Below are 25,642 nucleotides of genomic sequence, written 5' to 3' on the forward strand. Positions count from 1 at the left end.
CATTTGGTTGCGATGTTATTATCATACTGAACATACATAAGCAAACTGTTAGGAAAAAATGCTATGGTAATTTATTTGCATTCTCCTCTCTTGTGAAATTGTTCTTATTAGCGTAGAATTTATTGTCTGCAGTGTTCCATGCAACTACAAATTAGGTATATTGCAATATATTGAATAGTTATATCCGTTTATTCACTGTTAATTAACGTGTTTCTTTTTTTTACTACGTTGCCACTGTTGAAGCTCTCATAGTAAATGTCAGCGGGGAGGATCTGACTGTACTGTCTTGCATTTGTGGGCTAGGTCCTGTCAAGCTGCTTCATTATTTCTTGTATGAGATGACCGACGACGGGCATAGTTCCGTGAATAAACATTTAAAAATTGCAAAAGTTTGAGGTTCATTAATGAACCAAGGGTTGCTAATTTAAAGGCACATACCAATTCACTGCAGAGCAAATGTAAGAGCACACAAAGCCACTTAAGAGATTCGCTGAGAAAAAACAAAGATGCGCTCGTGGTTTGCAATGTCCCTATTTATACCTCCACAGTAGCTGGCCGGTAGGCAAAGCTTTTCGTGTGGTTGAAATCTGGGTCCGAAGTACCGGAGACCGCCTCCGTGGCTGTGTCCTCTTGGTCTTTGAACATACGATATTTACACCTTATATCCTGAAAGGAATAAATAACACCATAAATTATTTCGTTAAATATGAATTCATATTTTCTATGTACATTTATGATATAAAAATTAAAAACGTATTGTGTAAATCTTGGTGGCCGAAAGGGGGCGATAAATCACGGAGGATGCTTTTTCGAGAACGCCGCCACAAGCTAATCTTAGTGATAGGTCGGGACCAATATGCGACGCCTTCGCGCTCTCATCATCACTATAATAATTGCTAGCAGCCTCAAAAACACCTCCAGGACTTCCGCGCTGCTTCCACCTTGACGGCTGTTCACATGTTTGTTGCATCAATAGCGCGCAAACAATGCTCGCGCCAAGAGAAGGTAATCAATGCTTCTGTATTGAAATGTTCGTTCTGCGCATTTGCAATACTGTTTCTTTTGCATATATATTCCTGCCATACGTTGTCGAATGGGTAGTGTTGCTTTGATGTTGGCAGCTTGCTGCTGAGAAAATAAAGCCCTTCTGGAAGAATGTTGTGACATGCATTAACATCCATTGACATCCACTGACATCCATAACGCCATAACATATTCGCGATGAGCACGGAACCCGCCCAGACACAATCAAGACAGCTACGTCTGGTACTACTCTTGGCAAGATTCAGCCGTTTATTTGAGACACTGGAGACTTCGAAGTAAACATCAATTGATTTGGGTGTTTCATCGCCGCCAACGACATTTCCGAAGAAAAGAAGCTGTTGGTGTTCTTAACACCCTTTGACGAAAAGCCGTACGTGGCACTCCGGAGCTTGCTTCTGCTGAGTATGTCCAGCAACGTGCCTTCAAGGATGAAGTGGGCGCACAGCAAATACATTACACTCCTAGGAGCTCCATTGTAACGGAAAGTTATAACTTTCACCAAAGCAAAACAAGAGCAGCATGAAAGCGTGGAAGGCATCATCGTGGCTCTCAAGGAAAATGGCAGCGCCGTGCAATTTCCGTTTATTTCTAGAGGAAGCTCTTCGTGACCAACTAATTTCTGTTCTTCAGGCCGATGCCATAATCTGCCGATAGCTAGCCACGCCAGACATCAAACTGACCTAAGAGTGCATTGGCATGACCGTGGTGGCAATGGTAACAGCCACTAAAGGTAGGAGCAAATGGCTTCGAGGATTAGAGCTGTTGTTGCAGCTGACTTCTCCGGCATTCACTGGCAAAAATAGGTAACAGCGCAGCCTCAAAAGTCAAGTACTGGCAAGTACGTAAGAGTGAAGACTCTAAAAGGAGCGTGGCCTAAGGCTGAAGCTCTGTGTCATTGCAGGAAACCATGTGCCAGTAAGATGTCTATTCGTGATTAGTACCTTCTTTAGTAAGAAACTAGTGCGGCAACATGGAAGGAGCCAACAAAAGCCATGAAGAAGTGGATGCGTGCGCTGGAGACAAACTTGCATGGAAACTCGCGGCTCTCTGAACAGAACCCGGCTGAGCTAGCGCTTCCCGGCTAGCCATGACCTGTACGCGTTCAGCCTGAGGCCAAAGATGGTCCGAGCCAGAGCTACCAGACCAGCCGAGACGCGACTGCCGTGTCCTGCGATGAACCAGTGTTCCTGGCCTGAGATAAGGTGTGGACCAGACAGAATGGGCCGATGCTCCTCCTGCAGTGAACGAGCGTTCTAGCCCGATGGTAGCAGGGGACCCTGGTCGAGAGTGCGATGTTCGGGCCAGCCGCATGAAAGGGTCCGGAACAACCCGCATACAGGGGTCGTGGCTGCGGTGGCGCGTTGGTGTCAGTGTGGGCCTGCCGTGCTGTCGCGCGAGCACTTCCGGGTCTGCTAGTGCGCTGGCCGCCTGTACGATTTCGTCGTATAAAGTGCGCTGGAACTTTGCAAGCGCCGATTCTTCCGACCTCGTCACCAAGTACGGTGAGTGACCACCTTAAAAAACTCATGGTATCGTTAGTGAGGGCACGCGTTGTAGCAACTCACATGAGCAGTGGGCTGCGTCGGCCACTATACAAATAGTTCAGTGCTATCTGTAGTTGATAATGTTTGTCCTGTCCATGTCTTGCCTATGGGTATATGAGTCTCTGGGTCCACGAACCTTCACTTTCTACAAATGTCGGAAGAAAGGGCTGTAAGCTAAAATGTGTAAAAGCGATGTAGTTATTCAGCTTATCAATATGGCGTGGAAAATAAATTACTGACGTTATGTTACACCGACAGAAGTTTGAGCGTACTTGCTTATGTGGATACGTTAAAGTGAAATAGAAAATAAGTAACCATGAAGTTGGATACTGGTGCTGCCATGCTCAGTTGCGTTCGAAGCTGAGCGTGTAAAGCACATCCCCAATGTTACCTTCAGAGAAGTAAATGTAAACTTACAATGGCATGCCTGTCGCCATGAATGGGATTATATTTGCTGTTGTTCTATATTATGATGAAACAATTCGTTGCCGCTAGTATAGCATATAATACCGAAGGCACAAGGGTGCCAATAATGCTTGGTCGGGACTGGCTGAACAAAATCAAGGTTTGGCGGCACGAAGGTATGAAGTCTCTGCACAAGGAAGCACCGCTAAGCAAAAAATACTATGAGGTGTTTAACCTCTTTATAACGGTATCAAAGGCTTTACAGCCGGTATTAAGCTCAAAGAATTGTTCAGCCCTGTCTTTGTGAGGTGTGACCAGTGCCATATGCTCCTCTCGAGCAGGCGGAGCACAATTTAGATAATATGGAAGAGCAAGGAGTTTACCGAGTAAGGCACATAGCTTGAGTGGCATAACTCGTTATTGTGCCTGAAAAAAAGATAAACCGCTATGGCTGTGTGGTGACTGTCGTGTCGCTGTCAATCCGGAAACGGAAGGTGGAAGGTGGGAATGGAATACCATCTGACCTTACACCAGAATATTTTAACTGCATTGTAAGGTCGAACCGCCTTCTCAGCCACTCAGCTTTCAAAAGCTATCTGCAGCCTGAATTATGTGAGCAAGAACAAGTGCTGACTGAAAACACGCAGTTCGGCCTTTTTTACGCTCAAGCGTTCGCTTTATTGCATAGCATGCGGGCCTGCCGCATTCCAAGCACTAAGTGGCCAAATCCTGGGCGGCTTGGCGCGAACTGCCTGCTTTTTGGACGATGTCATAACTGGCGAAACATACGAGTAGCGCGGGGAAAGAGTCTAGAAAGTGCTCTTAAGCCTGAGTAGACGGTAGCCAGAAAGTGCAACCTGTTTCAACAAAGGGTAGCATATTTGGGACACCAAATTCAGAAGCACAGTCTGCATTCGACTGAAGACAAAGTGTTGGCCATAAAGAACGTGCACAAGTCAGTCAGCGGGACACAACAAAAACGTTTTTAGGCTCGTTAAGTTCTTTTTCCAAGTTCCTTCCAATCCTGGCAATGGTGTTAGAGCCACTACATCACTTGCTACGGAAAGTGAAGAAACGGCACTTGTCACGTCAATGTGGTCCTCCGCTCAATGTGTATACGCGCCATACGTGCAAGATACTGATGACTAATGAAAGAGCTCTCGATTTGTGCAATGTGCACAAAGACATTCAACTATTTTTCCGCCATCGCTGAGTCGCCGCTCAAAGCCAAAGACATTGAACGGAAAACAGACCGTCATAGGTTCCTAGCGACCATAAGAAACGTGATCTGGTATGGTTGGTGAAATTGTGTTCCAAGTGAGCTGCAGCCATTTAGAATGCTCCGCTTAGAGCTTACCGTTGACAATGATTTAAGTGTTTGGACAAAGAGGGTTGCGGTGCCTGAAAACTTGAGAAAAGTGGTTTTAGCCCTTTCTCACGTACGTTTGAGTATAACTAAAATAAAAGCGATCAGCGAAACGAGAACAAGGTTTCGACAGGTGAACTTCTCGAAAAAGCGGTGGCACGTTCAATTATCTAGTGGCCTGTAATCGACGTTGCTGTAGAACAAGCCGTACGCAAGTACAAAACAATAAATCTATTCTTACTTCTACAGAGCCAGCACCTTTATTTCACTGACGAGTGATTGGCAGCCCATGCGAAATAGAGCACTTAGATTTTGCATCAAAAGAAGGGGATACGTTCCCGATTGCCATTGACACATTTTGCTAATGCGCTGAATTAAAAATACTGCCTACCACAACAGCCACAAAAACTGCGAAACTGTACCTTCTGCGTTCGCATCGCACGGTCTCACCCCTGAAATAGTTACTGATAACGGGCCTGAGTTCATTGCGGTGGCGTCAGCATACGCTGACGCCGGCCTACCATCTACAGTCTAACGGTGCGTTCAAATCAGGGCTGCATAGTGCCAACAAAGCTCCTAAGCAGTTACTGGAACATGACCGAAAGAGGCAAATCCGATCGGTGCAGCACAGAATTGTTAAATTTATCCTCGCATACTCTCTTAAAAGAGTTTACAGCGTTTGGGTGGTATCTTTTCCCACAAGGATACTGGACGTCTTTCTTGCCCGCATTTCCCTTCTTTGACGCTGCGAAGCCGGTACTTCCATGTCGCGTTCGGCTTGCGCGTTATCAGCGTGACACAGCATTCTCTACAGGAATGTAGGGAGCGCTGAGCTTTCAAGAAAGGAAACGCAAGCGTGGTAGATGACGAAGTGGACAATCGTTGTGGGACAAGATATGCTGCAAAGAGTGTAAACTAAGTACCATGCAATGCTCCATATCTTCACGGAAAAGGCACGAGCTGAACTATTTTGCGACTCAAACTGAGAACTCAGCTGTCATTGCTTCAACCGAATGTTCGGAGTGAACTGCTTGACAAAGCTATGAAAGCAATAGTGTCAGCGTATAAGCGCCGGGGTGGGTCGTGGTCATTTACTCTCGGTTCTTGATTTTAGGTGCAGTAAGGGCGAGGTGAAGTTAAGGAATGGTTACGCGGCTAACTAACGAGGGTTAAATTGCCATGCACAGGTGGGTATGTAGTCCGAAATTCCAATAAGGGAGCAGTAGTAGAGTACATACGGAAATAGAGGCAGAATAATTTACAGTTGCCAACAGTGTTGTGAATATGCTTTCGTCCGCGGAATGCTCGCTCGAGACGCAGCGCAGCGACGTTATTTGGCGTGTCCAAGAATACCGTTCTCCGAAACATAGTTACGGCGCTGCTTATTAGTCTTCTAGTAGAAGTGAGCGCACTTATGTGCTTTCTAAGTCTCACAGGTGGTAGTGAATGAAATTCAATGCTTCTCCTTGAAACGCGGAACCCGAGACGTGTGATCACACAGCAGGTTGGCGGCACATGAGCAAAGGTGTGGAGTGGTTTGGTAGCAGGTGACGCGCGGCTTGCGCCGCCCCTTGGCGGTTGCATGCATGAATTTAGCGCTAAGAATGAGCCACGCGCTCGCGTGTTCTCAGTAACCGTGGACCTACATATTCAGTCGCTTTCCGAAGCTGCGGGCGATACGTGCATGCTGATCATTTGCGAAGTTACTGCCTTGAACCAGACGGGCAATCAGTAAAACCTCGTGAAACAGGCTGCTTAGCGTTGCTCTTTAGGTGTCGACGGTGGCGGGAAGTGCATTACGCATTCGAGGAAAAGACTGAGCATTTTTAAAAAAAAATAATCAGTGCCTGTCCACGCGGTGAAGAAGGATGACCAGCAAATCTGCGTTCAGTTGCAGATTGGCCCACCACCGCTGCAGATTGGCCCTGCATTACGCTATCTTGGGGATCTGCCCATGTATAGGGAATGCTTAACGTCTGCGTCATCTCCGTCTCGGGTCGGCCCGGTATTGCACTATGTTCGGCATCGGCCCACGTATGGGAAGTTTTGTTTCTACGCACGGACACGATCCTGGAGGAACTAGCCCTTAATAACTGGAAAAATGCTGACTCTCCTGTAACCGAGAGCAGATGTAAGCATGAAATGGCAATCGGCAATGCAGATTGCTTGGAGTAATTACGACGGTTATTCGCAACCATCACCGGTGCGCCGGACGCTGCCGGCCTTGTCACGCAGCATGGCGCCATCTCTCGAAGTAGGCATCCCAAAACCCGCGCCGTGAACTCACGGACCGCTGGCATTGGAAAGAGCACAGGCAACCCTGTCTAAGCGCGAAAAGGTGACGAGGTGCATGGTGCACTGTACCTGCCTTTGAATGTCGCTATTGGGAATGACAAATAAAACTTTAGTGTACTAGAAGCTACGGCTTGAGTCATATTGGGAAACAACATTAGGTAACTCTGATGCAATAGTTTTTGTAACTTCTTTGGGTTGTAACTAGCGTATGCAGTGTGGTCCAGTACGAAGGGTTGGGGGCGAGAGACTGCATTTTCTTATGTTTTGACTGGCTGCATGCCTGGATGATCTTGTGTTGTTCTAGCAACGATGCCCTGATAATAGCTCTGGCTTTTGACTCAAGGTCACTTGAAGGCCGCCGACAACGGCAGCTAAAATCACTTTATGCTTAATAGCGGGAGAAGGATTGTCCATCGAGAGCGCACATGCAATGCTTCCACCAATAGATTGTTATCGGCTCTTCTGTATTAATGTGTTCATTCTGTCCATGTGCAAGAGCGTTTGCATATACATTCACGAAATATGTTGTTGGATGGGTAGTGTTGCCAGCCCATGAAAAGCGAGCGCTAGATTGGGCTTCAAGAAACATGCACGCCCCTAACAACGTTTGCCGGGCAGCCTAAGGTTTAGTGGGATGAAATAAAACAGATGTGGCTTCTGCGGTGTTGGTGACAAGCAATAGTTTTGGAAAGAAGTAAAATTGACTAACGGCAAGGATCAATCGTTTCCGTATACTCATTTTTCTAGCGCTGTTATTGTGAACTGCAAATCGGGCCCAGCGCGGCAATTGGCTGACGGTGTGCGCCCGTCGCCCATGCCTCAACTCACTCTCTCCGGCTGCTCACCGATACCGCAGCTCGGCGCGCGCCCGTCAGCTGCCTCGGTTGTAGGGCAAATTAAAAAAGAAGTCTGGAGTTTCTCGTGCCGAAACCACAATTTCATTATGAGGCACGCAGAAGTGAAGGCACTCCCGGTTAATTTTGACAACCTCGGATTCTTTAATGAGCGCCCAATACAGGAGTTCTTGCATTTCACCTCAATCTAAATGCGGGCTCCGCGTCAGGGATTCGATCCCACTTCCTCGGGCTTAGCAGCGCAACGCCAGAGCCACTACACCACAGCGACAGGTGTCGCGCTAACTACGATACTGAGGAAGACACATTGACGGGCGTCCAACAACGGAAGACACAGAAAAGCAAGCCAACCATCCAGAAGATGAACCTGTGGGGGTCTGCGGCATTCAAACACCACAATGTCATGTTCTGCCAAGTTCTTCCCATTTACTAATGCTGCAAGTAAGCACAAGTCTTTTTCTGATGTTCTCAGCAGGCACTAATTTTGCATACGTGCCAGAGTGTTGAAGCGGCACTAAGTTTCGGCGCGAGACTGCGTGACATGAGTGCAGAACCACTGGGTTGATCCCTCATGCCACTAGTGTTTGTGCTACCGATGAAATACATGGAATGATGCGTGGGCTTGAGTTCGTGTTATTTGAGCTACGCGTTGTGATCACAGTTTGCTTTGTCCTTGTTTACTGTCAGGACTACAATAGATAAAAAATCGATATCGATCTGTTTGATTGACTTTAAAGAGCAGCTGATCGAATCGTGCGCAAACTTTATTACTAGTCGAGTTTTCATGTGCGTTACTATGAGATCGATGTACATATAAGTAACCCCTTTTTTCGAAATTTTGTACCACCGATCGCAGTAGAAAGATTCAGAAGAAAGACACATTGAGTAACTTTTCGCGATAGTTCCTGGTTGTAAGATAGCTTCTCCATTAAGGGACTGGAGAAGAGCTACAAATTAAGCGGTAATTGGGACATCATGGCACCTATGTTCGCTTCATATATGCAAATTAAAGCATTGAATAAAAATTGGTAATGTAATTTCACAAGTTCCCTTTGCTCCGAGTCATGTCACTACATAAAATGTCAATAAAAACCAAAACGTTCAACTCTGAATTGCATGCACTTTTGACTGGCTCAGTCAGTCATATTTAATTGCACCCGCGGTGGTTGCTCAGTGGCTATGGTGTTAGGCTGCTGAGCACGAGGTCGCGGGATGGCATCCCGGCCTTGGCGGCCGCATTTCCTTGGCGGCGAAATGCGAAAACACCCAAGTACTTAGATTTAGGTGCACGTCAAAATCCCCAGGTGGTCAAAATTTCCGGAGTCCTCCACTAAGGCATGCCTCATAATCAGAAAGTGGTTTTGGCACGTAAAACCACTAATTTAATATTTAATTGCTCCAATTTTAAGCGCATGTTGCATTTGATTATAAGTTGCTGCATGTACTTGAAAATGACCTCCAATGGATGTCTGCGCTTGATTTCATATCTTGTTCCATGTCAAAGCAATGTCTTTTTTCACCGTTCCCTGAAGCATCGGAGCCATGCACTTACCAGTTTAACACCCAGCCCAGATGCGACTCTCGTGGACTCAGGTGTGTACCTCGCGTTGAAAAAACGGCACATTAATTTGGCATAAAGCATGGCATGTTTAACATATTGGAAGCGATATTGAAGTAGGTGCGAATAAATTGTTTGAGTCCTGTTATCTAAGCTCGCTAGAAAAGACAGGACGTGCGCATTTCACCAACTGGGGAGCATGTAGAAAGGAATAAAATTGCCAGCGAATAATTTTCAAAAGTAAGGATTTCTGGGTCTTTGTTGAAGAAACCACGTATTAGTACTTTTATTTGAAGTGTAGAAATGGTGAGCTAGGGGGGAAATAAAGCGGTAGAAGAAAAAAATACGTTCCACCCTTAGGCATCGTATCCACAACCTCCGCATTATTAGTGCGTTACACTACCATTTGGGCTACTGCTGCGCCGTTGCCACTAGCACATTCTTCAGAATTTATGTATTTGTACATATACCCGGAGGGGTGTTATCTAGCGTCACTAATGACCATGGTGACATATGAGGCCCATAGGCATGACCGTCCTCTTGGCATCACAGTCGGAGAAATTAGTGCTATGTGTTAGAGGCGATGTAATATATATCAAATTTGGTCCCTTTAGGTGTAATATTAGCTGCAATCTGATGAGCTGCTAGGTCATTTTTATTGCTCAATTACATGGCACTGTACTTGATAAATTAGAATATTGCAATTTTCGAAATTTCAAGAGTAGTTATTTTTTTATGTCTTCTTAAGTAAACAGTCTGCTTCCTTCAGTCACTAGATATTTACTTCTTCTTTTAAATGATACAGACCTCGATCAAGATGGGCTGAGTAGTTGTTCAGACTAATAATTTTTCTTGTTGCATATATTTACATACGAACTCCTGAGCTAAAACTTCCTCTAAAGAGATTTGTTATGCAATGTCCGTAACATAACACAAAGTCAAGTTGCGCAGGAAGTTGACTGAATTGGACAGATGTGACCTTCTTGCAACCAAAATACTTGGTTTGTAGTTAGCGTCAGCTAAACAAAAAATGTCTTTTGACAGTCCTAAGTGTTTTCTTGTTGATCTAACTTGTACGCTTAGACTTGTTTCCTAAGGAACGCCGGATTGTTTGAGAAACTGTGACCGGGCGTTTTGTTGTATTGTGTGTCTCAGTGTTGGTGCGGGTTTGACACTGTACACGACTATGTCGTGCCTTCACAGACTGTTTCACAACGCCCCTACAGACATATCTATAGTGTTCATTCGTTCCCCTTTTTCGCTTATCTTGTATACCCCGTTTCCGCTTCCAAAGTAAAAGTTAGGCAGCTGGATATATCATGTGGCTAGCCTTCCTGCTTTTTTTTACTTTGCCTTTGCCTCGTTCTCTTTGTCTTGAGCAGTAGGTTCTTGCGAAATCTACTTAAGTTGCTTTTAGTTCAAAGAGAACTAAAAGACGCTCGTGTGTGCGCACATGTTCGTAGATTAGCCTACGTTCCCTTTCATGAACAGTTCTCTAACAACAACAAATCCATTTCGATTTAGGCCTTGCTATGTGGAACAAATTGCGCTTTGATGGCGGCTTAAGGCGACATATTACCATGTTATTCTGTGCAGCATTTTATAAGCTTTAAATATAACCTCCGTATAGCAGAACATATATTTGTTTCCTGCACCCATAGATTATTTTCTGCACTTTGAAGTTTTTATTGCCTTGCGAAACCACTTTCTGAGTATAAAGCTACTAGAAATATCGTTCAAATCACCTTCGCTGAGGAAAGAATAAGGAAAAGCAGATAAGTACTGCGCTGTGTTGAAGAAGTTCGTCTATGGCAAGTATGAGCAGCCTGTTTGATCAGAGATTAGTTCGTGTAGCGCCGTATGCTCCTTAGAACGCTGCACTTACTGTAAACCGTTTCGGCAATGAACGGCAGTGTAGGATGCGGACAACAAAGTTGAGATCTCGGCCAACGAGCTCTCCGGGGCTGTCCAGGAAAACGTTGTCTTGTTCAGTGTATTCCCGGCCAGACTCTGAGCATGGTATCATCTCAACCTGAAAAAAAAAGAAGAATTGAAGTTCTCCTAAAATTTAGAACATCTCCACACTATTCCTTTAGGGCAGGTTAGCAAACAGGCCCTATTACTTCAGCTTAACGTTGCTGTCTTCATTAACACATGACACCTTTTCTATCAGAGACTGCAAAATAGTCTTAAACCTGAATATCTGCTGGAGCTATAATACGGCCGCCCGTGTTCTATCTTTCATTTCGTCCTTGCAGGCAAGGCTGCAAATTATTCTGAAGAATTTCTTGCAAATAAATTATTTTACAGAACCATAAATGCTTTCAGCCCTGTTTTGAGGTGTCTTTTTAGTTCTTCATTTTATAGGCGCAACCCTTTTGGGTAACCCTTTGAGACGCTGTCTACACAATTGTGCACAGCAGGAGGGTACATCAATAGCAAAAGCACTGATGAAAGTAATGGTATTTAAGATGTGTTTCATACATCTTGAAACACTTATTATTGGAACTGTGCTGCAATTTTGAATAACATGCAGAATGTTTTAACAAAATGAGTGGGAAGGTAGACGGTTGGGTATTTTTACTCTGTGTCAGTATGTTGTATGTAGCGGGTTCACTTCTTTCATTGTTTTTTACAATGTCGTGCACCAGGCATAATTTTCAAGGGGCTGGATAAATGCTTTTCAAGCTTTTCAAAACACGAAATAGTACATGTTCTCATATTTTGCGTTCCTGTAGTGAGTTTTCGCATGCAGTCGAAATTTTGTAAACTTGACAAAACTCGCTAAACAATTGAAAATTCTTAATATTTGCTGCAGCTGTACACTTTCTACGATTCTGAAGATGCAAGAGATGTGGTAAAAGCAACTTTTCAATCAACGGGATAAAGTGGTGTCTTAAAGGGTTAATACGTTTTTGACCTATCGGAGTATCAACAAATTTGCCGCCCTTTATATTCTGTTACTCATAAGGTAACAGAATAACAGTCTGTTGCGATATTATACCGAATTAACTCACCTAACCCAGACACATTTTCTTCTCCCGAGAAACATTATTTCTCAGAAACCTGCGTAAGCTCGTTCTCCATTAGCTTTGTGCCTTTTTTAGAAAACTGCCAACTTCCCTAACGAATAGGTTCTGCCATTTAAATACACGCAATCTAGATTGAAATTAGCTGTCTTCGCCAAGTGTGCTCTTGCCGATTGTACAGTTACAAAAAAATATTCAATGATCATATTCTTGTTTCCAAAAATCCTGGCCGAACCATCACACTGCAAAATAAAGATGCTGCTGAGAGGAAATCAGTAAAGCGAGGTATGGATAGCAAATATATTGTGTATTTTCTTCTTACGTTGAGAATTCCAACTTCTTCTCCTTTGAAGTTAATGATCTCCAGTTGTTCTCTCAGATCAACCTGTACAAAATAAGTATAATTTAGTTCTGGAGAATGAGATTCTTTCACTGCACATGCAGAACTATAATATACAATTACCTACCATGTAGGCAAGCGGCTGTAAGTACACTTGCACAGTCCCTATCCTGACTTCCGTGTTGGGATCCTCTAAAAAAGGGTCTCGTTCCTGCAGGTGCGAAGTTAATACATATAGTTGCAAGGCTCTCAAGAAGTCATTGCTCGGACACGCGAATGAATAAGTGACGGTGTTGTGTCGCCTACCTCGTCCACTTCCCACTGCTCACCGTTCTCGTACTTGCTGTACATTTCCTTCATGGCAAACACGCGGCTCAGAAATTTCTCTTTTGTCCAATCAAATTCTTGTTCAGCTTTCAGGTATCTAGCCTTTACGTATACCTAGGGCAATATAAAAATGAAATATTAGTTTCACCTGAACGACCTTAGCGCTATGATAGTGTACAACATGAACAATAATCTTGCATAATGCAAAACGTGATGGCTATTTATTTTTGATACCATCTAGCAAAGCGTGACTTATAGCTTGCTTTTGTGAAGCTATTATACCCGGTTCTCTAACAAGTTTTGTTTACTTCTGGCACATAGATCTTTGCTGTAGATGAGTTGTACAGTCTTTCTAAGTGATATGATGCCACTAGGTATGGGACCGCAGCAACACTAAAATTGGAAGCTTCCCTGTCCATAAGCTTTCAGCGTAAAAATAAACAAAACTAACCTCAAGCTCCTTACTTCCCACACGACAACGGTGCGATAAATGTCTACGAGAGGGCGTAACAAAGCTCTTCTCGCTTGGTGATTAACAAGGTTGCTCGGGCTATTTAGTAACATATGTTAAGTGAACATATAATAATCAAAAAGGTCTTTAGATGTTTTATAACAGGAACTAGACATACTTTGCAATTCAAAAACATAAACGTATGCAATATCCAAATCATCATCATCAGTGCATTTTATGTCCACTGCAGGACGGAGGCCTCTCCCAACTCTTACGCACCAAAAGAAAAATTAACAGGCATTTGTTCAGGAAAGAACGGTGTGGTCATATACATGCTTTAGCATTAGGACATTAGTGCACCTACTTGATCAGCAAAAACAAGTTCTCTTTATTGTATGTTGAATACATGAATTAACCTGTCCTGTAATGCATTATTCATTCTTGCTTTTCCTCCTCAATCTTCTCTTAAATTTACATCTTTACGTTTACATTTTTTCGTTGTTGCCACCAGCACAGACATGTTGCTCTTATTGTACATTTAATGTATCCTTTTGGATGTAAGGCGGTAAAGCATATAATTCTAACGCCAGTCATACAAACATACGTACTATTATTGTTTTATTGTTTGCTCGGAAAACAAGCGCACAATTTGTAACCCAGGGGCGCTATAACGTAAAACTATTGCAAACTTTTCTATTCCAATTCTGCAATCAGCGCACTGCGATTGGTCAAAAACTTTTTTGACCCCCTCCCCCCTTTCACCTGTCTGCCACGCAACGTCACGAAAACCGCGATAGCTCCCCATCTGATGTGACGTGTACACACTGATTATGCATAATTTGACCTTACAAAACAAAATTAGTTATTTCTGATTCGACACCTTTTTGCTATTAGCCCTTGGCTAATGATCAAAAGTTTTCGAGCTCCACTCACTTCACCTGCCTCTCACGCGACGTCACAAAACCGCAAGAACTTACCACGTCAAAGTGACGCGTAGGGTTTAAAGATGCATTAATATGCCGAACAAAACTGAATTTTCTTCTGAATAGCCGCAGGCTGCCCCTTTCCGAAACGACTAAAAGATGGCTGCCGCCGATCGCTCCGGCACTGGCTACTCGCCCCTGCCGGAGAGCATGGGTTTATTTGTGTGTAATAAATCTTTTTGCGTGGCTGTGTAACGTTTTCGAGAACTTTCGGCTTGTTTACGACCTCGGTCTGCCCACTCTTCGTTGCTGAGGATCCATTTTAGCGTCATTCTTAAGCTTCCGTTGCATGCAGCCGCGATTGCCGATGAGCCACCGCAAGCTAAGTCAGAGAAAGCAGACCAGTCGCAGACGCCGGCACCACCCTCTTCATCCGATTATCGATATTCAGTGCAGTGGCTCGGCCCCGTCGAATCCCTCTCCACTTGAATATGCTGCTCGCCTCTTGTGAGCCAATTAGATAAGACAAGCCACTCAGTGCAGGCAATGGTATTCGTTTTTCAAGCAAACAAAAGTGACCTCCTATGAACGATGGGAGCATTTGATTGGTTTCTTCAGACAACCCTGCGGGTGACCGCCCGATGCTTGCGTCAGCGGTTACGCAAATTTGACGTCTGGAGATTGGAATAAAAACATATTGGAATAGTTTCACGTTATACGGCCCCAGATGTTGCGCATATCAGTTTCTTGAACTTAAGGTACTTCCTAACACATTCCAAGAAAAGTTTGCTTGAAATGTCAACGTACCGGGCGTTTGCAAATTATAAACAACATTAATCAGGTTGCACATTTTGAAGGTAAAACAAGCCTTACGAATAATTATAATAGAATAACGGTTTCTGGCTCCAACTCTGTAACACTAAGCATACTTATTAGCTTCTAAATTACCGAGTGCATTTCAATTTTTATTGCTTTTGACGATTTTTACACAGTTCCTGAATTTCACTTGCGCGAACAATGCGCTGCTGAGAAAGGCGTTTTTTTACGTTTCCCACGACATCTTTTCATGCCGTCTAATCACCCGATGTCTTAACTTGCTAAGAGTGTGACGAGGACTATGAAAATTTATCAGGTAGCCTTTATTTGTCAATCAATGCACTATAAATTAAGGCAAGCAAAGCTTATCCTTGAGCACGTAAGTCCATCCCACAATATCTCGTAATAAACTTTGATAGAAAACACGAACAGTCTGAACTGCCGCTATCGTCAATACCGTCAGTGAGACAGGGTCTAATCTCCACTACTTTAAGCAGACATAAGTATTTCACTTACCTCTGTGCGACCAAGTTGCTTTCCCAGTAGCTGGGGCGATACAAGCAAGATCTCAAAATGAACACCCCTGTCAAGTTCTGCGCTCATTGCATTGGCTTCGTCAATTTTTGGCAAAACTTCTATCATATCTCGATTCAGTAGCGCCGTTTCTGCAAACCATAGTAAGTATTCTATCACATAGAGCTCTATAACAAATCACTACATGTACTGTTACGCCACACTCACAAGATAATTACTGTTAAAAGTTTTCATGAATGGCAGTTCAATCGTAACCAATCGTACCCTCCTTCTCTCGGTATTTAGTCAGTGAAATCAGCCACTTCCTTCTCACCTATTGAGTCGTCATCTTGCAGTTTAATCCCCGCCCTGAGAGCGATTTCTTCTTGCGCCATCTCGTAAGTGACCTCTGGATACTTCGACAAGTCGTGCCGGTCATGCTGCCTCGGGTTCACAAAGAGGAACAGCTGAGTTTGGCCGAAGACTATCCTGCCCCGAGTGAAAAAGGCAAAAGAATGACGCATGGCGAAGGCAATAACACATTTCTGAGCTTAAAAGTGTAGCTGTGCACCCTTCATGGGTACTGTCTCAGCATTCGTGGCAACACCAACGTAAAGAAGAAAGCTCGCGCTTTCCCATACGTAGTTATTTGAAAGTGACCGACTTGTTACTGCGTTCAAAATATATATAAATGACGTAGAAAAAAAATGGCTCAAAAAACTGCAGCAATCAAATGACCATTTTGAAGTAAATTTCCAACGGAAAGACACTCTTAATTCAAAAGAATTCAATAAGGCGATTCGGACAAAACAAGGAACTAACCTGTCATTGTGGCGAAGCGTCACTGAAGACGTTACAGGCGAGCCGTTCACGAGAAGTTTTGCCTCGGGACATGCCCTGTCCACAGTAACTTCAGAATCTGTCCTCTGAATAATGGCATGTTTGTCTTGAATCCTAAGGACACCCAAAAAACAAGGTGCAAATTTCGCACACGAACGCATTCTGATAAACGGAAGCATTTCCCAAATGCTGGGAGCAACGCGATTTCGAGGCTCAGCAACAACGACGTTCTACTTCTGAGCGCGCGGTGCTCCAAAAGCAGTTCTCTCCGAAGTACACTACGGCGGCGTTTATGCATTACGCCCCCACGGAATGCACTGCCGCCGCAACAGTGAAGCTAACTCGCGACCTCGTGCCCCTCGCAGCAAAGTGTCATATGCACTGGACCCCAGCGCGGCCGTGAATTATAATTTCAGCGGGAAAGCCATGTACGCAGACACACATGTGTAGCTCCTTGCAGTCCAGGATATCCTTCTTTACTCCCATGCCGTGCACTTTAGGATGTCTCCGAATCTCTATCACTGCCTAGCATAGCAAGCAGAAAACAAAAATAACTAATGATTCAAATTAATATTTCATTTGCCAGTGGGCGCTCGTGTATGGTAATTCCTCCATTTCGACTTTGGCGCTGTTTTATTGGAAAATGAAGTCCTACGTTTCGACAAAAGCATCAAATTCAGTCGAAAGCAGCTACGTTAGGCTTGTTCAATGGAGTAACTAACGTAATAGCTCCTGCCATATCAGTCAAATTAGATTAAACATGTTATCAGTTTACAAAAAAATCGGCTTACTACTTTTTCAGCGGTATCGGTCATGACACGAGAGAGACACGCATATTCTGGGGAATAGTGGCAGCTTTCTGGCCCACTTACAACTTCAAGTTCATAATTATGCAAAGTCTTTCATTAAATAATGTTGCAAAGGGGCGCAGTAATGAAATCGATAGCAAGCGCGGGAGGAATGTGCTGCTGCGAAGCATAAGCAAAACTTGAGAGGCTACTAGGCACCAAAGGTTTATCCGACGCCACGCTGAACGCGTATTCGGCGGAACTATGCGTTCGAGCCCAGGCCGAATTGCGCGCGCCCGTGGATGCATTTGTTCAAGTTGGTCGCTCTATGCGCTCAAAAGGAGTTTGCGATGAAAAGCGGGCGACCGGCCTCGTCATTACAGCCGCTCCTAGAAATCACCTCTACCCCCTTTCCCAGGTGCACCTCCCTCTCGTCATCCTGTGAACGTTTCTTCGGATGGCCCTCTTCGAGGTACCACCGTCTTACAAAACCGCAAAATGGCGCCAGCTCGTAGGGATGCCAGGAAACTGGTGTGATGATGATAGCGCCACGCACCTGCAGCACGCCGATTTTCTGTGAAGCCCCGGAATGAAACACTTTTGTGTTAAGAAAACGTTATTTCGATAACTAAGTATCACGTGTAGGCTTAACCTTCGGCCTTTGTCATACGCTCCAGCACGATTAGTGCTGCAGTTAATAACTAGGAAAACTTTCAAATGTCATGTGCTTCTTGCAGCGTCCATGAAGAAGCGTCGTTATCACAGGTAATCTAATTTTTCGTTCACAATGATGCGTCATTGCTGATACTGCAATGTGCAAGTACTATAAGTCTTTTTCTAGGCTAAGTAAAGTTTATTTTATATTGGGCCAGGATGTAGCACGGTCCAACAACATCTGAATTACTTTATCTATATGTGTCAATAAAACTGCCTTGAAACTTCAATACAAAGTGCGTGCATACCCTACACCCAGCATGACGATGTCTGCGTCAGCTTTCCCAACAGTCGATGTTCCTTTCTGAAGAATGTGCACGATTCGTCCCGAAAGTAGTGGGTCCAGGTTCAGATTGCTGAGGTGCGGCAGGGCTTTCTTCTCCTCCTCCGTTATCAGCTTTTGTGTGTCCTGCACCGCGACAAGAAAAGCGGTGACGTTGAGATACGTGTCCTGATGGCACACTAAATTGTCACTGTCCTTTATTGACTGTCGATTGCGAAACCGACACTATTCATACGTATCGAATACCTTTAAAGCGTTTGCCTTTTGTGAACTTTCGTCATACCGTCCACGACATTCCATCGTCGCCGGCGGTGTAAAGGCGACAGCATGGCGACAATGCTGTGACGACGCCATAATGACGAAGACGTTATGGTAATGACGGCATGGTCACAATGGAAAGACAAAGCTAAAATGAAGATGATGCTACGAACACAACGTCTTGACGGCGATGTTGTGGTCACAGAAGCATGACCACGACTGTAGGACGACAGCTCAACAAAGACGATGGCATGGCGATGGCAAAGTGATGTTGACGGTGTGAAGACGGTGGCGTGATTACGTCGAAATGACAACCAACCCACGCTCTCGTAAAGCTCTCGTAAACGCTTACGTACTTGACCTTTTGCCCTAGATTGCCTCTATTTGCACATTGATTTAACGTAATCACCCGATTACGTTAAATCGCAAGAGCGCTAGTCATTGTGTAAACAATGTTGCAGAAAATAGCGCCACAAGGCTAATGACCTCTTTTCTTGCAGAGCTTTTGAGTTTCTCTTCGTACGACTGCTTCATGATGAGCATCTGGGCCTCGTTCTCCTTGATGACGGCTTGCATGTCCTCCTCCCATTTCCGTTTCATTTGGTTCAATTCTGTGCAGATAAAAGTGTCATCGAGGCAGACTATGACGTGTCACTCATGGGTAGCTTATTCAAAGCTATGCACAAATTTGCGGTCTATGAGAAATCAAAATGGCAGAAATGAGACCACCTAACATGGGCTATAACAACACACGTGACTGCGCAATGTTTTTCTGTGCAAATGAACTAGACTTGGCTGAGCAGGGTTTTTTGCGACAAGCCTGCTTTTCTTGGTTTATTAGCAAAAACACTGGTTTGAGATACACAGGAAATGTACAGCAAGAGAAAGCTTTGAAGTGAAACTATTTACGAATTGCTCATGCTGAAGGAAGTGCAAGAATGTGGAATGTTTTTTTTTTATCTAATAATCTACATAACGTCCTTTGGATAATAAATGCAGCGGAGTAAAGCTCACCCTCGTCGCTGAGGCCGGCGCTGAGAACGTTGTCAACGTTTCCTTTCGCAAGTTTTTTCTTCAGGGCTTCGTTTTCCTGCCGCAGCTCCCGAATCAATTTGTCCGTGGGATCCTCATTTATGCGCACTAGGTTCTTTATTTCCTTCGTGCGCTCCGCTGTAAGCGAGTCACTTGTTCAGAACGATTAAGTCACCCTCATAATAATGCACATATTAAATAATACAGCAACACTACTACTGATGAAAAGCACCCGCTAGCCTTGGTAAAGTGCAATACACTTTCTTCGATTGCAAGGAATTGAAAATCCAGACTGCTGCGGCTATTTATCATAATATCGGTAATGGTGTTTGAATTGCCGGCATAGATCCCTCGTAGTTAAGGTGGCACAACTTTCACAATACAATTCAATACAATACAATACAATACAATACAATACAAGGAAACGCAAAGAAACGTATGCGTCATTTAAAGTAGCTTCATTCTGTATTTCTGTCTACGTGAACCTTACTTGAACGCTGGAGTAATGAGAAAAATGAAAATGTATCCACGTAAAAATACCGGAAGCAAAGAAAGCCTCAACTTTATAGGTATAAAAAATGATTCAAATTGTATTAGAAGCGCCCAGACTCTTTAAGTAAGCAGGCGACTCATGAATGCCGACGGGTGTCCCTTGAAATCCATCACTGAGCGCACGAAATCGCTTGTGGTACATCAGTAGCTGCAGGATTATTACAGTACACGTCAACATTTGTTGTTGAGTGGAATGTTAGGCTATTTCGTTTGACGTATTTTTTGTTACAAAGGGGAACAAGTTTCTTTGAAACTGTTTCCTTGCGAATTTGGTCATGCTATTCGATATGGAAGGATAATAGCTCCATCAAACTTTTGAACCGTATCTAAGCAAGATTTGTTAACTCAGCTCACTGACAGAAACAATTGTTCATTCTAAGTGGCATTTTTCCGCACTTACACGTTATTGAGTCAGACTGCTTCAACATTATGTTGTGAATGTGGTAGGCTACATCACCATACAAGAAAAAACGCCGATTCTTAAACTTCATTGCCAACATCAAGGAAGGTTGTCAAACTGGGGGAGGAGTTCAGTTTCTATATTTTTCTTTGATAAAGATAACAAGGAGCACAGTTTATCTTTTTCGTGAGATGACCACGGTAGGAAACCTCCCGGCACTCAGCTCTCTGGAGTCACCATCTGACGGCTCGAAGTAAAAACAGTAAAGCGAATTTCGATGACAACCAAAAGCCGTCGCTCGTCGAAGACCTCATTCTGGCTTCCTTCGGCAGATGGAAGCACCCCTGCATTAAGCAACCATAAGGGCGCTCACGAAGAGCGGTCGCGGGTGGAACTTCTGCTTCTGTGTTTAGTCGGCAGGTGGCGGCACCCGTTTGGTAGGCAAGCAGTGTGGGCTAATTCTGCTATTTTGCCTTACGGGTCTTGCGTTGCCTGTGCTTATAGCCGGAATGCTGTGAATCGCCAGAAGCAAGCAGGGGGAGAACGATTAAGCGGGAGGCCGCTGCGACCGCGCAGCTTGGGTCAGCCGCAGCAGCGACGACGAAAATGGGAGAACTGCCTCTCGAAGGCCCCACGTCGCCCCATGTCGAATGGTGTGTAAGCAGAGCGATATGAGTGACTGATGAGAGATGTTTCGATTCACTGATCGATGTGGGTGGTCGACGTTGGTTTTGTTGCTGTCCAAACAATATAAAACACATTGGCGGGGATAGATCTACAGGAGTTTCTGCAGGAGCAAATCCCGTTTCCATCTACACTCCATCTTGACAACAATTATTACGATTTAGATAAAATCAAAAGGAAAGCAATTGAACAGCAAACAGGAGAATTCATGTCGGAGCCGGAAGAAGGTAAGAGTAATACGGTAACTACATGAAAATGTGTATAAAAATGTCATATTGTGTACACATTGTTTTTCAGCGTAAGGAGCAATGTACACAAGGAATAGACGAAAACTTAAGCATAGTATCACCTCGTATATTTCTATGCGGTGGCGCGCCAATCGCAATTTAACATATGAGCTTAAAACTGCACTGGCGTTAAGAAACTGCCTCCAAGAACGCGTAGTACCAAGAAAAATATTAGTGAACGAAAACAAAAAATAAACGGCAGGCAGACTCATAAATATCTATCTCATCCAAGCTAAGCGAAGTAGCAGAGTGAAGTGAATAGTACAATATGCATCGACCTTAGGTCCGCTACAACAATATGTGAGTCAGGGAGCGAAACGCCTGAGAACCATTCGGACATATGGCAAGTGCCGAAGCAGCTCTTTATTTATTGGTCTTCTGACCTCGCAGCTTTAAGCACGAGCCACGAGACACACGCATCGCAGCGCGCCATATAAAATGCGGCCGGGGAGTATGACGATGGCTGCTAGACGGCTCCCCAGCCCCCTATCTAATAGAAGAGCAGCGACAGCTGCTCAAAAAAACGGCGCCCAAAAAGAGCCTTTGATGCCGGGCAATCGGGTTGATCTGTCGGTTCAGCGGTCGTAAAATGGTTCAAAGCGTGTGTAGATGAAGAGGTCACTAGGTAGGCTGGTTCGACCTTATCAACACGAGTTCTTTACGTCAGTTGAGGTTGATGGAAACAGTTTTTCTGTCGCTTGAGTACATTAAGATGGCCGTCATAGGGAGGCGCCTGCGCACAGACACAAATTTGGATTGCAGCACCATCGCTTTTAACTGGTCATTGGCGGCGGTGTCCTAGAGGGCGTCCACAGTATCTTGGAACTTCTAAACCACCACTCTAGGAGTGCCGAGACAACGTAGAGGACTCTCGCGTGTTGCGAGGTAATGTACCGAAGGTCGAAGATGGCCTCCGCCTGAGTAAACCAGGCTGCAAGATTTCGTAACCAAAAGGACGGTGAGTGAATTGGCACTATGGCGAGGCGCTCGGCGCTGCTCCTTGGGTCTTCGGTCTCTCGGTCGTGGTCTCCTTCATGACGTGGTGCTCGCCGTGCACTCAAGTCCGGGTCACCACATTGTAAAGATCGAGGTTAGGACCCGCTACAAAAATTTGTTAGTAAGCGAGCGAAAGGCCTGAGAACCGTTTCTACCGATGGCAGGAGCTGAAGCAGCTTGCTTGCTCGCATGCTCCTCACTCGTCGCGCTTACCCTCTACGGGGGATTGGCCCTGGCATACATCTACATTCAGGTAGCGCACAAGTTTCTCCCGGGGGACGACCCGACACGCGAGTACCAGGGGACACGTCAACTCTCGCTGGATCATCCTTTCAAGGTCTTGCAGATTGCACACGCCCTTCATGACCTAAACGGACGCTCGGCCCCTGGCCCAGATAAACTCGCTAAGAAACTACTCAGAAATCTAGATGACAAAGCCGTACAAATCATTACGAGCAAAATTAATGAAGTATGAGCTGAAGGTCTGGTGCCTGTCGAATGGCGAACTGCCAATGTAGTACTCATCCCGAAAGCCGGAAAACCGCTCCATGCAGAGAATCTGAGACCCATCTCCCTTACGTGGTTTCTCGGGAAAGTCGCGGAACATGCCTTCGACAATAGAACCGGGGAGCACATTGAAGAAAACGGCGTATTCCGCCACAATCGCATATGCTTGAGAAAGTTACTATCCACGCAAAACGTCATACTGCTCACCAGGAGCGCCGTCATAGACAACAAATCCAGGGATGTAAAAGGCATCCTGGCGCGCGACTTAACCAAGGCCTTCGACACGGTCAGGCATGAGCACATCCTCAACGAAATCTCCAATTTAAATTTCCACAACTATGTGAGATCGTTTTTGGCTAACCAAATGGCCACCATAAACCCCGGACAAATGAGAAGCAGAAAGTACAGGCTAGGCAACATCGGGACCCCGCAAGAATCAGTGATTTCGCCGCTCCTTTTCAACAACTCAATGCACCATCTCTCCTACAAACTCTCGAAAGTCTCGGGAGTATGGCACGCGATTTACGCGGACGACATCACCATTTGGTCCGCGAGCGCGAACAAGCCCCAGGGAGAGACAGCTCTTAGCTCCCTACCTGTTCACCTACACACCAGGGACAGAGCAAACATCCCCAGCTGTAACACAATCAAGGTCCTGGGCATGGTCATTGGGGCTTACAGCAATGACAACGCGGAGGCACTGAAAGTGATCGGAAAGAGCACCCTCAACTTCACCAGGGTCATATCAGGAGTCGCCAGCGCAAGGAACGGACTAAAAGAGGACAACCTCATGAAAGCATTTCGCGCCTTCCTCATCAACTTACGCAGCCCCCTTCCATAACTGGAAGAACACGGAGCTGAACAAAACCGACACACTAATCCGAACAGGATTAAAAAAGGTCCTAAGCCTCTCTAGTAACACTAGCACGGAACAACTTCTTGAACTGGGGCTTCACAACACGGCAACCGAACTCTCTGAGGCACAGCGAAACGCCCAAATTAGCTGGCTCTCACTCATAAGGGCGGGCACCGAGATCTTACTAGAAGTAGGCATACATCCCTCTTCATGCCACCAGATAAGTCGCCACTACGCACAAATGCCAAGAGGGCAATAACAGTTGATCCACTCCCAAGAAAGATACACTCGACCCAAGACGAAAAGCGGGGAAAAGCGAGAGCCAAGGGCCTCGACAACATCAAACGTAAGGAAACGCAAGTCCTCTTTGTTGACGCGGCCAGATATTGGAATAAAGGCGCCTACGCGGTCTCCGTTGTGGATGCCCATGGTTCGCTCGTCAATGCAGCCACAGTACTTGCGACTTCACTCATGAAGCAGAAGAAATGGCCATCGTGGTGGCCCTTCGAAGCTGCAAAGGAGCCGCCGTCATTTACTGGGTCTGAAAAACAGCCATCAGAACCTTCTCGGTGGCCCTCGTCTCTTAGAAAGCAGCTACGGTTGTTAACAAAATCTTCTAGCAAGAAACGTAACATTACAACCTCATGTTCCCACACATCACATGATTGCCGGCCCACATGGGCAACATTTCTGGACGTTCTGACTGTGATCCGAACGAGTGGGCACACCAACTAGCGCGAGAACTCGAATTCCGCGTCTGTGGTCCGCCCCCTCGCTTCGACCCAGCCTGGAGAGACCTAGACAACAAAGACCCGCTCGTGTCAGACCACAAAATCACATCAAATCATAGGCTAGGGCGAAGAATGTTTCCTCCTTCTCATCCAAAGCTAAAAAATCGCAGGCCATCACTTACAGACAGTTGCAGACTGGAACATACATCACACCAATGACAATAAGCAGGATCAATGGATCAGGATCACTGCGGCCACGAGTACAACTTCGAACACATGCTCTGGCTGTGCCCTGCCGACGCGGGCACAGACTTTCCCGACCAGTTCTCCTGGCACTCAGCCCTCAGAACCACAGAGCTCATCGCTCAGCTCAAGGATGTCCAGAGAGCCCGGGCCGTCGCGGAAGGACTCTGTATACCGGCGCCGTCCTGGGTGGAGCCACTGGATTGATTTAACTCTTTCTCCTCAGGACCTAACTAAAGTTCTTACTCATTCACTGGCCGAGAAGACGGCGGTTAAAGGTTAGAAGGAAGGGCAGAGAGAAACACCTTAAGAGAAAAGTAAATGAGGCTGAAATATAACGTTCATGTTAAGTAATAGATTTACGCGGCAGATACACAATTAAAATTGTTTATAATTATATATAAAGAGCAATTTTCGTGTTTGTTCTTGGATGGTATCAAAGTATAGTCGAACGGACAATCAGCAATATAATGATCTATCCAATTATTGATTTCGATAATTAACATGGTAGCCTTCTTGTGTCATAGAGATTGTCGCATATGACCACACATGTGTTCCTGTTGCTAAAGCCCAACGAAGAAGCCCTGAATGAGAGGATATTTTGAGTAGTTAAAGGAATACCTAATGTTCGGAATGAAAATTCTAATTTCTACCTCTGAGTTGTAAATGGACGGCATGCCATTAGAAAGTGATCAATGTTTTCGAGTTCCTAGCAGGTAGGACACAGAGTGGACGGTACCAGACCAGACTTGTGTAGGTAGAAATTGATTGGAGGGATCCCCGCGTCCTAATATTGTTATGGATATTTCTAATTTACGTGTGGTACTCCATTTTTTATCTCATGAAAAGGAGAAATGAATAAATTCCGACATGTAGATTTTTGCTTTTGTAGAACCTTGAAAAAGATATATTTTTTTAACCTAATCACAGCGACATAAGCCTGTGTAGTAATAACAGACACAGCTGTTCCATCAAGGGACATCCACGCAAGTATTTTGCCATTTCA

General features: G+C 45.0%; 1 protein-coding gene across 1 annotated transcript in view; it reads right to left on the minus strand.

The window, feature by feature from the left end:
* LOC142583693 (kinesin-like protein KIF28) overlaps positions 1–25,642 on the minus strand; it is an 89,891-nt gene that overhangs the window by 18,695 nt on the left and 45,554 nt on the right. Inside the window, exons 10-20 of the mRNA XM_075694180.1 lie at positions 19,363–19,518; positions 18,835–18,959; positions 18,056–18,216; positions 16,288–16,419; positions 15,800–15,954; positions 15,469–15,617; positions 12,742–12,876; positions 12,563–12,646; positions 12,418–12,480; positions 10,952–11,098; positions 541–666 (exon numbers count right to left, since the gene is read on the minus strand). Coding sequence (XP_075550295.1) covers positions 541–666; positions 10,952–11,098; positions 12,418–12,480; positions 12,563–12,646; positions 12,742–12,876; positions 15,469–15,617; positions 15,800–15,954; positions 16,288–16,419; positions 18,056–18,216; positions 18,835–18,959; positions 19,363–19,518 — 1,433 coding nt within the window. The remainder of the gene's footprint in view (positions 1–540; positions 667–10,951; positions 11,099–12,417; positions 12,481–12,562; positions 12,647–12,741; positions 12,877–15,468; positions 15,618–15,799; positions 15,955–16,287; positions 16,420–18,055; positions 18,217–18,834; positions 18,960–19,362; positions 19,519–25,642) is intronic.

The sequence above is a fragment of the Dermacentor variabilis genome, chromosome 5 (assembly GCF_050947875.1).
Source record: "Dermacentor variabilis isolate Ectoservices chromosome 5, ASM5094787v1, whole genome shotgun sequence".
In the NCBI taxonomy this organism is placed as follows: domain Eukaryota; kingdom Metazoa; phylum Arthropoda; class Arachnida; order Ixodida; family Ixodidae; genus Dermacentor; species Dermacentor variabilis.